The 13416-nt window shown below is 40.4% G+C and overlaps 1 protein-coding gene across 3 annotated transcripts in view; it reads left to right on the plus strand.

Moving 5' to 3' along the window:
* The window catches only part of LOC110979550 (DENN domain-containing protein 3-like), a 30603-nt gene extending 17450 nt beyond the window's left edge, over positions 1 to 13153 (plus strand). For all 3 annotated transcript variants that reach the window (XM_022235447.2, XM_022235448.2, XM_022235446.2), the window contains exons 14-28: positions 318 to 448; positions 1048 to 1097; positions 1288 to 1424; positions 2035 to 2204; positions 3469 to 3573; positions 4140 to 4320; positions 4677 to 4810; positions 5637 to 5857; positions 6433 to 6577; positions 7171 to 7304; positions 8093 to 8244; positions 8561 to 8703; positions 9125 to 9243; positions 9912 to 10034; positions 10528 to 13153. In XM_022235447.2, coding sequence (XP_022091139.2) covers positions 318 to 448; positions 1048 to 1097; positions 1288 to 1424; positions 2035 to 2204; positions 3469 to 3573; positions 4140 to 4320; positions 4677 to 4810; positions 5637 to 5857; positions 6433 to 6577; positions 7171 to 7304; positions 8093 to 8244; positions 8561 to 8703; positions 9125 to 9243; positions 9912 to 10034; positions 10528 to 10716 — 2134 coding nt within the window. In that variant the 3' untranslated portion in view covers positions 10717 to 13153. The remainder of the gene's footprint in view (positions 1 to 317; positions 449 to 1047; positions 1098 to 1287; positions 1425 to 2034; positions 2205 to 3468; positions 3574 to 4139; positions 4321 to 4676; positions 4811 to 5636; positions 5858 to 6432; positions 6578 to 7170; positions 7305 to 8092; positions 8245 to 8560; positions 8704 to 9124; positions 9244 to 9911; positions 10035 to 10527) is intronic.
* The last annotated feature ends 263 nt before the right edge of the window (positions 13154 to 13416 follow it).

The following is a 13416-nucleotide window of genomic DNA, read 5'->3' on the forward strand; positions in this document are numbered from 1 at the left end:
CAATGAAGGGGAATCGTCCTGTTCACAAGTCCACCCTAGGTATGGAAGGTTAGCGCACCTATGGAGGTTGTGCATGTATGGAGCCCTCAAGCTTCCATGGGCCACAGCCCGATATCATAAAAACTGTTGGCAAATGTTGACAGCAACTTGGTTAATGAGGCTATGGTCAAAGGGTCATGGTTGTGGCTGACATTAATACACGTATCTATTGGAAAGAGATTCAGCCGCTAGCCACGGGCTTTCAAAGACACACTTGTTGCAGCTGTATCATTTTATTCGTCACTTGTTTTTTTTTTTTCCAATCATTTCTCATGCAGACGGCGGAAGTTCAGCAGTAGTCTGTTAGTGCAGAGTCCCAACGCCAACCGAAAGGTGGAAAACCAGAGAGGGAATGTCGTCCCCTACACGTACTTTAGCCTGCCATCATTCCCGATACCGCTCGCGTCGCGTAGGTCAAATTTATCCCTTGCTTTGTATGATGGAACTGCAATTGGCTGACTTGGGTAGATACTGTATCCAAATCATGTGGCTGTGGCTAAGAATAATGCACATGTCTATGTGAGTAGCTGTAGTTTTTAGCCTCTGCCACAACTCTTTGAATATTTCCAAATCCAGTTTTGTCTAAGTTATGTTATTTCTTTGTTGATGCTTCGCTTGTTGGATAAATCTCTTGCGGCACGTATGTGATCTCATCTAAGTCAAGTATCCAGTCCAAACTCCATGTGCTTTATAGCTTATTTAAATGTTAAATGTATTTAAATAATCTCTCAATACATGTAGGGCTTAATTTTGTTCTGGAGATGTGTTGTAGAGTGAAATCCTGAATACGCTTGTGTCGTAACATTGAAGAGAAAGTTGGTGGACTCTGCCCCAAATTCTGCACTCTCAACCAAATACAAACCTTTGGAGATTTGTTGCGAGAATCAACAATTCTACCCTGTATTGTTGCATATCCAAAAGCTAACTCATTTTCCTAACAATTTACTGTTGGGAAATTGTTTCTTGCTTTTGCAAATTGTAACCTTGATACGTTTTTTTTTGTTACAGCTCATCATTTCTATGATAATTGCATCGAGCAAATCAGTCTATCCATCAAGGTAAACTGAAACAAGAAAGCAATCCAGTTTTTATAACGTTTGATAATGACTATAAAACTGTACACTTTGTGGATTTTACATGTATGTTGGGACTAGTGAAAACAAAAGCCCCCTCAATAGTGTATGCACAAAGCAGATGAAACCTGGACAGTTGCAGCATTTTCCAGTTTGCCGTACTTTGTCTTCATAGACCGTCAAATCAGCAAGCGTCAAAGCCTCTTACCTCTACCTTCGAGGGATGTTCCGTATAGCATGCTCACGCCCCCTGGATGGTCTGGATGACTTCCACCAGCTACATACCACTGATCTTTCTATCTTCCCGGTGGAGTAAGTGAACTTTTAATGCCGCTAATATATTTTTGCGACCAATTTGGAGCTTTGCCATTTTACTTGGATATTCAACTGATTATTGAATATTCGAACATTTACTTTCCAAATGGTATATTTGGAGGTGAAATCAGTGAAATAAAAATGGGACAAATTGTATTATTTGGAACACAAAAATTGCTTTCAAAAAGGATATTTCAAGGTGTTACGAGTATATTCAAGGCAGCTGATTGCAGATGCCCACCAATAAGGCCAAATTACTTTTCCGTCATATTTTTCTCCAAAATGACAGCTTGCCTGAGAGAGTTATTTCAGAGAGAGCTTGAACCCATTGATCTATTCTTAAACCAAAATACAGACAGCTGCAAATGTAGGACTATTCCTTTATATGTGAATAATATGTGAATAATAGGTTTGTTTTGTTTCTGCTGTTGTGGGAATTTGGCGCAACAGAATATTCAAATATTCAGTTGAATTGAATGTCAAATATTCAATTATTAGAATTGACCTAGCTTTAACCAAAACTAAATTTTAAACTTTGGTTTCCAGTTTTGTGAAGTATGAACACACCTCGAGGCTACTCAACCACAATTTCACTTTTGTTTTTCAGTGAGATCACAAAGGTAGTGGAGGACCTGAGCACGTCTGAGAAGGCAGAGCTTGAGGAGCAGGAATTCTACAAGAGGGGAGAGATTCTGAAGAAGGTCAGCCAGCGGAAGAGACCCGGTGGCCCCACTAACCCAACCATACCGGAGGACATTCCTATCGAAGGCATCCTAGGTATGAGGCACAAAGTTGTCACTTGAGTCTTTCCTCAGGGCCATTTGGCAGTCCTCTCTTTCCAACCAAGTGAAAAGACTCTGTCCTTATACAGTTTGATGACATATATTGGATGGGACAGGACAGGATGAGATGGGTCGTAACTTAATACAGTGGTAAAGGTAACGCAACAAATTGTTGAATACGGAGGGTGATGGGTGAGGACATAAGGGAGAAGCCTGAGCTTATACAGAGCCAGGTCCCATTTGTGAAATTGTAAGTGGACGAATGACCAGTGTCGTATTTGAGTCCATCACAAGTCCTTTCACAAATCCTTTCACAAGTCCCCTCACAAAATCAGTCACAAGTAACAGGGTGAACAATGACAAAGGAATGCTTTTGTCACAGCTCATTTGAATAGCTTGTGAATTGGCTTAAGACTGAATGACTCGTGATGGACTTACGGGGACTTGCAAGGATTTGTGATGCACTCAAATGCAACACTGCTAATGACAGTTTGTAAGAACGAGTCTCTATAATTCAATGGAAAGGTTTTGCAATTGTAAATTAAATAGAATTAAATGAAGCACATGTAGCCAAAGGAAAGATTGAAAACAAATCTTTGAAATCAGGGACTTAAAGACGAAAGTGCAGCTGAAGCAATGCTTCAGCAGTTTACTGTACTAGTATGCAATTTCAGTCATTTAAAACCAAACCAGCTCTCATTTAAAACCAAACCAGCTCTCATTTAAAACCAAACCAGCTCTCATTTAAAACCAAACCAGCTCTCATTTAAAACCAAACCAGCTCTCATTTAAAACAAAACCAGCTCTCATTTAAAACCCAAACCAGCTCTCATTTAAAACCAAACCAGCTCTCATTTAAAACAAAACCAGCTCTCATTTAAAACCAAACCAGCTCTCATTTAAAACCAAACCAGCTCTCATTTAAAACCAAACCAGCTCTCATTTAAAACCAAACCAGCTCTCTGCAGTCAGAAAGAACTTGTTTGCACGCTCCATTTCACATAATCACTTTTGTCCCGTTGGCCTATCAACGCGTAGTATTTGAACACGTGATGCCAGCCTAAAGTCATTCTTGCATTTATGCTCTGATGGGTGCAAGGCGAAAAGTACTTTTAGCATGCCTTTCTCGTTTACTGAACGCTATTTTCTGATTTTGTAGTACCAAACATTTGTATAGATATTAGTCATGCTAAATATTTCATTTGATGTCATTGTCATTTTTGTCATTCACCTATAACTCTCTGTCATTTTTTATACAGGACTGTCTGAATTCACCCAGCATGTCCAGAATCTTGAGATAGTGATAGATGTGGATGTCATTGAACGTCTCTTCTCAGCACTGACTGGTGGTAACATCCAAGGGGGTAAGGCCAAGGGAACCTTCCTTGAAGTGACAGAGTAATATCTACCAAATATGCATAACAAATTTTTAACCATTTTTTCAGCTTTGTTTCTGGCTGTAGCTTCATCTCAGCCTCTAGGATCATTTTTAGATGTCATTTGGTGAACCCCAAATGAAAAGTTGAACATTCGGAATGGCATAAAGCATGTGTCAGTGGATTTCATGTGTCAGTGGCAACATTTGGAAAGGCACTGAATCAGGGATTTTCAACTCGGGATTGAAATTACAAAACTGTGGCCTGAATCTCAAGTCCAAGACAAGGCTGAAATTTGGAAATCCTAATTGCATCATAAGCCAAGTGTGAGCAACAACATTTCCCAAGCTCTGGGTGATTGTGTCTGCTTTCAGGATATATTCTGTGCACATACTAACAGGAAAAAAGTGACCAGTGGTTGACAGAAAGTCATTGTCCAAATTTGCCCGGTATATCCCAGTCTAGCACTGGATGTGGTGTAAATCTCTGCGTGATGTCATAAAGTGTCATAAGTCCGTCACCCAAGTGCAACATATGCCTTTCTGATTTCTCAGGTCTAGACGTGGACTCCTTCGTAGCATTCGTTGACGCCTGGAAGGAAGGAGAACTGGAAGGCCTAAAGATCCCCAGCGAGGTGTACTCAGAGCGGCTGGACCTTACAGAGAGCATCCTCAAGATCTCCTCCCTCATCATGTCCAAGGAGGGCATGGGAAGACTAATCTTGTCAGATAAAAGGTCGGTAGGAGAGTTAATTACCCCCCCCTCCCCCACAAAGGGGCAAAAGAGATGCTTTCCCCCCGCCCTCCCAAAAGAATAGCCAGCTACTTTCAGACATATGAAATTGTCACATATTGGGGCATACAACTTTTCCTACGACCAGTTGATTTCTTCGGGTTATTTTCATGTATGCCTTTGTACACGTGGTTATTAATAGAATTGTTCCCCCAGAGTTGGGTTCCTCCCATTTGTCGTTATCTTTGGGGTTTTTTTTGTGGGGGGGGAGCACTAGTCAGAAGCCATCTAAGCCACTTCTCTATTATGTTCAAAAGTTCTTTATCTTCACTCGCTGATATTTTGGTATTTTTCCCCAGGCTTTTCTTTCTGACAGAGGGCAGCAACAACTTTGATGAGGTGATCCGGATCCGGGACATTGAGTGCCTAGAGAAGTTTGAGCAGTCGTATCGGCTCCTGAGTAGCGCTCCCGCACTCAGGATATACAGCAAACGTGAGTCAATTCCATCCCAAGTTTGCCTGTGACATGTTTCTTCTGTCCATAGTTCTGCCGTTCAGATCCTCGAAGTAATAAAAAAAACACTGTTGTCACATGAAAAGAATGCTTATTAATAAAAGAATATTTGTCTGAAGTGGCACATGACCTCCTGACCTTTGTTTGCAGACTCCAAGTTTGTAAGTTTCTCAGTGGCCCCCTTTCAATGGCAGAGAGCAAGGTGGTGGGTTTGTGTGGCAATTACCAAACAGTGCTCCTTACAGTAATTATCTCAATGTGTACTGCCATTGGTGGTGGCCACTGCCAGTGACCACTGATAGCAATACTATGGTCACCAGATTGGAAAGAAGCAAGTAGGAGTGAAGATAATTGGCCAAGATATAACCAGCTGCTGGATGTGAACCGCGTACTCTATGATCAGTAACGACAGTCCCCAACCACTAGGCCACTTTCCCAGTAGCAGTAATAACAACTTTATTGATGGTAGCCACTTCAACTCTAGGCATTTTCAATGGAACATCACTGGCAGTGTGGAAAGTGTAATGATGAACTTCTTTATATAAAGAATTACAACTGAAAGTCTTCAAGTGTAGAGTTAGGAACAAAACTACAGATTAATATCCCTTGAAAAAAATCCACTGAGTCAGGTAAGGACTAAAAGCCAATCCACTATCAGCTAGGATGGGATTTGAACCCAGGTCAAAGAGGTGGATGCGTGACTCCCTGCAGTAGCTATAAATAGATGAATAAATGAAGACTAATGAGCGATTTCGTTTATTGTTGCATTGCTGCCTAAGCTCCTACAAATCTTATCATCTCCAAGGGCCCAACAAAGAGCCGTACATGGCCAACCTAAAGGGGGAGCGTAACAGCTGGTATACGCTGATCACTGAGATGTGGGCGGGGCGTGCCATCGCAGACACCCAGAAGGATCCACACATCGCCCAGCAGGCAGCCAGGAACATCTGCCTCCTGGACGCGGCCATTCGTAGTGCCGAGAACACAGGGGCCTCATATGCTAAGCACTTGGATATCGTGTCGCAAGTAAGGCCTTAACATCAATTTGTAGAACTCAAAATTTAGAGATGTTGTTTACTCACAATGCTATACACATTACAAAGGCTGAATTGACTGAACCTCCTGTATATTTTTTCCAATTATTACCTTAAAAATCTTCTGAAATCATCCACCTTTAACGAAAGCTGTCTTGCATTCTGTGTATCTTAACTTTCAGTGGGCTTCAGTTACCATAGTGACAGTGGCTGACCTGGATCTTCCTCAGTCCTACAGAATCCTCAAATATCTTTAGATGAGTTTTCAGGAGTTTTCTAGAGCAGAGCCAGCCTTCCTACATGTATTGCATCCTAAAATTGATTACTCTTCTATAGGTTGTGTGCCCAATTCCATTTTTCAATTTAGGTACTTTGGAAATTTCTATTCCCTGGTATCCACTAACTCATGAATGTACAAAAATCAATCCAGGAACTGGTGAACACCGTTTTAAGTAGTTTGGTATAAATCTAATTGAAAAGTAAGCAAGGTGCATCTTGAGGTTTAAGAATTATGTGAAAGCAGTAAAACAACTCGTCAGCCTTTTTAATGGGAACTTTGTATTTCAGATCCTGTGCCATTTCACTTATATGAAGTCACAAGGCCTGGCCAGCATGGGGCTGGAAACCAGCAATGCTCTGGTGCACAAGTTCAACCCCTCCAGCAACGAGAGCCAGCGCAGCACGGTGGAAGCCATGATCTATACACCAGGGAGTGAGTTCTTATTGCCGATTTTGTTCATTGAACCAGTACACTTCAGAAACATCTTGTTTTTACAAATGTTTCAATCTTCTGCACTTGACTGGATTTTTCTGAAGGGGGAGAAGGTGTGGTGGCCCTTTTTTCTTTGATAGCAGATTTTCACATTATAGTTGAAGACATTTTTGGACATTTCATCTGACACCGTTGTCTGTAAAGGAATCATCACTTTTCACCATATCTAAGAGATTTTAAACTTGACATATGGAGCAATAAAAAGTCAAACCATGTCGCAAATTCAACAAAAAAATTAAACAAGTTAAAAGATTAAAAAGGAGGTTGCCAGAGAAGAAGGAAATGTGCTTGAGTGAGAAACTGCTTTATTTTTTTACTTGGCCCCAATTGCGATAAGGTTTAAAGGTTGCTTCGTACTTGGAGCAAAAGAGAACACAAATATATGATGCTGACATCGGGTCAAACTTTGTGTTGCCGTTAACAAAAGTTTAACACTTTTCAACATGAGCACATATGGTTGCGAATGTTCTGTGACATCAAATTCATCTCTGACTTATGAACCAGCCTTTAGTGAGAAGTATTTCTCGTTTCAGACCGGAGCGATTGTAATAACGAGGAGGACACCAGTCCCAGGCTGTGGTGTGCTATGGGGTCAGGAAAGGTCAAAGTTTACAATGGCAGTAACTTCCTGTTGGAGGCCGAAATCCCTGAAGCTAAGGACAGAGTGGTGAGTAACACAGCTTTTCCAAGTCACATCCTTTTCCAAGTCCAGAAAAATCTCACAATCTGAGCTTGCACATCAGGAACTGAGCTTAAAAAGTCTAGACCGTGCATTTCGAGCAATCATGCTTTCATTTTTAACGATGAATTCTAGTAGTTCTTCAAAAAAGAGGATTCCGGAAATGTCCAAGCATTTGCAAAAGGCCCCCTACTGTAGCCTGAGTCCCTTCCCAAGTATATTTCTTGCAAATCCATGTCATCTCTGTGGCCCAACACTCTTCGTCCTCTTATTTCAGCAACTCGGCCAGCACTACCTTGATGCTTGGGCCCTTTTCCCGACTGCGTCATCTTGCGTTTAAGTTGACTTTTAGTTCTTACCAAACGACTTGACTACATCCCTAACCCTTCCTGATCCTTCAAATCCACCTGGAGCTTAAGAGGCACTTGCAGGACTGAGGATGCAAGAGCTCAGCCACTGTTAGTTTACATGTGGCTTGACGCCCCTGGACAATTTAAAGTACACAAAATAGGAATGTGTCATGTGTTTCCTCCACAGTGGAATATTTCGAGGATTCAGGAAGGTTTCCAGCAAAATTACCACACATTTATTCAAGAGGCAATCAAAGAAAATAAACTGCAGCTTGTGTGTACATTTCAGAATTTCAGATTGGGAGCACCCAAGGGTAGGGGCACAGACTTCTGCTGGGGAGTGGGCAGTGTCCCCTCCCCTCCCCGTAGTAACCTCGCTACTTCTCCCTTGAATTGCCACTTGTTCCCTCTCTCCTTTCATGTCAGTGTTGCCTGGAGTGTATTAAAGGGGAACAGGTGTGGGCGGGCTCCTTTGACACCACCATATACATCATTGATGTGCACACGTACTCCGCCAACAAGCAGTTGATGGACCACAACGATATCGTCTCTGACATCACCGTAACAGAGAACCAAAGGTGAGTGTTCTTGTGAAAAGGTTCTTCAAATTATCTGATGTTTTCTTGGGCAGGTAATTTAAAATGTTTGGAGTTTATCCATAATTATTTTACACATAATGACTCCTAAAATGAGAAATTTTATCTTATGACCGTGTTATTCTGACTGAAGGAAAACATCCCTGGCTACATTCCTTGGCTCCAAAAATATTTCATCTTTTGCAAAATATTCTACAAATGTGGGAAAATCTCACAGAAGTTGTTAATGACAATATCTCTCCTCTCTGAACTTTAAAACCAAAGTTCTTTAAGACATCTGAATTCTTTGCAATGACAGTGTCGCCTACACAGCCAGCCTGAATGGTCAGATCATTGAATGGGACACCATGACTCTGAGCAAAAAGAATGTCATACAGCTGCAGAACACTGACAAGCTGGTATCCATCAAGTGGGACAACATCTCCCAGCGACTCTGGTGTTGTAAGTGAAAAGGCCAAAGTCTCTCACTTTCGTAATTCCCAATTTTCGTTGTGTATGAGTGAATTTGTTTGTGTCGTCCACTCCACGCAGGGAGTGTGGCCTCATGCTTAGAACTTGTAGTGAGGGAGTCAGAGGTTCAGATCCAGCTGCTGGCCATATGCTGTGTCCTTGGGCAAGCTACTTTACCCCTTCTTCCATCTCTTCTCCAAGGAGTATAGATAAATGGGTACCGGTTTTAGCATGGGAGCAACCTTGATAGCAAGGCATCCAATTATATATAGAAAAATTCTCAGTCATTCTGAGCTAACAAAACAGGCAATAAATACCAGCCTCATGAGCCATTTTGGCTTCCTTTTCTCAGTCCCATTTCCTTCATCTTCATTTGAAACACAATTCCTCTTGTGTCCATCCTCTCCTACAGGCACAAAGGATGACATTCGACTGATCCAGAGGAGTGGAGCAGTTCTTCAGAAGTTCGTCTACAGAGATGAGCAGGGCTTCCCAGTCCTTCTGGAGACATTCATCATCACTCCAAACACAGTGAGCAAAGTTTGATAGACTTATTGGAAAACCCTTCATGCTGTTGACCCTAACTGTAGACAGATAACTGCCTGCATCAACAAGAGAACTCAAAATACAGTGTGTTACTTTTAAAAACTTCCCTGTTGAAGTTGATAGTGTGGATGTTTTGGAATAAAAGACAGAAATAGCTTACCAAGTCAATTCTGTGCTGAGCAGTTTTACTGTCTCTAGCAGCCTTGTGGAGCAGCGCTAACCCCGTAGCTTACCAAGTCAATTCTGTGCTGAGCAGTTTTACTGTCTCTAGCAGCCTTGTGGAGCAGCGCTAACCCCGTAGCTTACCAAGTCAATTCTGTGCTGAGCAGTTTACTGTCTCTAGCAGCCTTGTGGAGCAGCGCTAACCCCGTAGCTTACCAAGTCAATTCTGTGCTGAGCAGTTTACTGTCTCTAGCAGCCTTGTGGAGCAGCGCTAACCCCGTAGCTTACCAAGTCAATTCTGTGCTGAGCAGTTTACTGTCTCTAGCAGCCTTGTGGAGCAGCGCTAACCCCGTAGCTTACCAAGTCAGTTCTGTGCTGAGCAGTTTTACTGTCTCTAGCAGCCTTGTGAAGCAGCGCTAACTAAACTGGCACCCATTTCAACCTCTCAGAGCTTGACTAGTGAGTATTTCCTTACTCTTTTGTTGATGTAGTTGTGGGCAGGTTGCGGAAGGAGAGGAGAGCTGGTTAGCTGGGACAAGACTTCGTTCAAGAAGCAAAAGGTGCTGAAGTTGGAATGTCGAGGGGTCAGCAAGTTGGTAGCCGTGAATAAAAGGGTAAGTTAACAACAGTACACTGTACATTCAGATAGGTCTGTATGACAGACCCTATTTGCCTGATTTTTCTGAAGACTAGTGCCAAAGTTTCCAACCTCAGTAGTGGCCATCGATGTCACCAGCATTTACCAAAGTAAAATCCTGCTTTTGTCTGATTTATGTTCTTGAAGAATTATAATTATGCAGTTCCCCTGGAAATTCTCAGCTTGCATTTTTTGGTTTTAACAATGAGAAAGCACAACTCCACATTTCTTCTACATTTAGTGCCCTTTCAATATTAAGGCCAAATGCCTTGCTCAGGAACACTCGTTTCAGATCTCCCTTTTCCTTGTTTCTTGATAATAACACATAGTTATATTCAGTCTGCCCTGTCAGGCCATGTTGGTGGTTACTTTAGAGTACATTCATTAAACCTATCATCTACTCTTGCAGTGCTTGAAGGTGTAGGTTTTAAAGATTTTAAATTTTTGATATTTGCATTTTTTCTTCCAAGTTGTGGGCAGCAAGCAAAGATGGCAAGATTCACCTCTTTGATCTTGAAACAGGAAAGTACGAGAAAGCCCTCACAGCTCACGATGATGCCATTCGCTCCATGACTCACGCTGAGTCTCGCTACGTCCTCACAGGGGCGGGGAGCCGGGATGGGAAAGTCGCTGTCTGGAGAACTAATTTTCAGATATGACGACATTAAGTTGAAACACTGCCAGTATTCCAGTATTTCCACCACAGTGCACTAATCTTCCAAATGGAAGAGATGATAACAGTGTGGCCATCAGTATGGCCAGAGTTTGAAGATGTCCTTGTGCGCAGACACATTGCGAGCATGTCACAGTTCTTACATGACTTTGAAAAGGAAACTGAGGACAACAGTATGGTCATTGGAAGGACATTTTTGGAGACACTGCCAACATTCACTCACGACAAACTGGTCTTCATAAGGAATTAAGGACAACAGGATGGCCATTAGGACGACAAATATCTAGGTGTAAAGATGGGCATGATACCTTACTCTTCTTAAAGGGAAGCAAGGATGTCAATATGGTCATCCAAAGAACACATTTCTACACTGAGGACACATTTCTACACTGAGGATGCATTTCTACACTGAGGACACATTTCTACACTGAGAACGCATTTCTACACTGAGGACACATTTCTACACTGACACATTTGTACTGTGAACATATACAGTGACCGCTTTGCAATTATTCATTGTGAACTATTGGATGGGTAGTTGGGATGACAAAAGTGACTCAAGTAGAATGGTAGCTTTTGAGTAGGAAGCATATTTGAAGACTGCGCTGACATTTTAACCACTGTAGGGATAGCTTTCAAAAGTGGAGGTACACCTCAGTTAAAACCCCATCACAAGTGTGTTCAGTCCCATGTTTCTGTATCAAAGTAACTAGAAAACTGTACAGAATATCTACCGTACCATACCAAACCAAACCATATCATACTAAACCTACCAAAGGAAGGTTTTCAACTATTGAGGAATGGTAATTTTAGTAAAATAATTTTTAATTTTTAAAGTTTCATAAATTTAGTTAGCTAACATCTCAAAGCCAAAACATCTTGTCATTTTCATCATAAGAATATTTTTCAATATTTGAACAGAGAAGATCTTTTAAAAAAACAGAAGAGGTTTTTAAAGTTGGTTATCATTTTGGACTAGTAAATTGTGTTTGAACTGTTCATAGTATGATTTGTGTGGTACTTCTATAAGTAGTCATATTTCTGGAAAAAATCTTTTTGTATAGCAAGCTATGTGCAATTACCACCAATATCATTTTTACTTGTTTCCTATGTACAAATTTTCTGTTCAATTTATATCTAACAGAGATTTTACCGTGATAGGCTTGGAGAAAGGATCTTAGTTGACAAGTACATGTATTTGTTCTGCAAATTTGAGAGATGTTGAGGAAAACATTTTAAATGGTGCAGACCTTTGCACAGGGTTTATATGTGTGATAAAGTATTGTACTGATATAGCATAAGCATCGCTGCTGTCCATTAACATACAGGTACACATGTGACCCATTTCATCAAATATGAATCATTTAGAAAATTTGACAGACCATGAAAGAAAAGAATATCAATAATAGGGAAATACATGATGATAATTAAGCTGTCTTTTTATGGTATATGTGTTTTAACGTATATAAGTCAGTGTTGTTTACATTGAGGTCTATGTACTTTTTGTTAAAAGTTATCCCTGCAATTCTGTTTAAATCGATGACTAACAAAACGTCAGCATTTAAGGTTGTTCTTTTTAAAGAAATTCTTCCAACCAACTGCAGTGTGCGTCTACGAAAGTGGTAGCACTACAATCATTGATGTGACGACACATCGGATTGAGCATGGATTCGTTATTCCTCTTGGTGTCATTCATGTTTGTGAGACTCAAAGTTATCTCCCGATACAAATCTTTTAGGTTACTGCCGAAAGTGGAAACTAAACAAGATGTAAAAATTCTGTTTTTGCCCATAAAATGTGTGGACAGGTTTCTATACTTGAAATACGCTTCCGTAACTTGTAACACGAGTACTGTTTGCTACTTTCCATGGCTGCATTGAAAAGCAGATGGAAATTTATTCACTCTGGAATTTTCTGCCACCGCATCAAAAATTTATGAGATTAACTCTAAATTATTAGCGATTAATATTTTTTATTGTAGTTCCAGCGAAATGATTTTGGCTCCATTGTATCCGCTGGGACAGAGGACATAGCCAAACCATCAGTGTTTATTCTAAATTCATACTTACATGTACGTGTTGTACATTTTTTGTACTGGTGTAAGTATGCATTTGTATTTGAACACACTGACTTACATGTACGTCTTATGATAATTTTGAATCTAAGTAGGTAAGTGTGTGTACATGTACAATTATAAGCTCATCAAGTGCTTATTATGTTTTACATAATTACCACCCTTATTTTTATATTACAATACACTCTACCCAGGCAAGACTGACTTCAAACTATTGGAGATAAAAATTGGATTGGCGATTTCCAAAAATCTAAATTTACAAGGGTTAACTTTGCATCTTGAATGAATATTTAAAAGAAACTCCTTGAATAGTAAATAATAATAATAAAAAATCATTGAAGAGAATTTACCAGTGATAAAGTGATAAAGTTGTGATTTTGTAAAATTTTAAATTGGAAAAGATTGCTAGGTGTTAACTGTGCTTTTGAATTAAAATTTAATGGGAAAAATTATGGGATAGCCTTACATTATGAGTTAAAATGTATTACAACAGATTAATTTGTGTTTAAAATATTACAAGGTTTCAGTTTCTAACGGGAAAGTAAATTACAATGGATAAAAATATAACAAGGGTTTGACCTTGGGGGAAAAATCAAAAGATGCAAGGTGTAC

This window comes from Acanthaster planci, linkage group LG02 (genome assembly GCF_054643075.1).
Source record: "Acanthaster planci isolate LZ-2023a linkage group LG02, COTS_SCS, whole genome shotgun sequence".
NCBI lineage: Eukaryota > Metazoa > Echinodermata > Asteroidea > Valvatida > Acanthasteridae > Acanthaster > Acanthaster planci.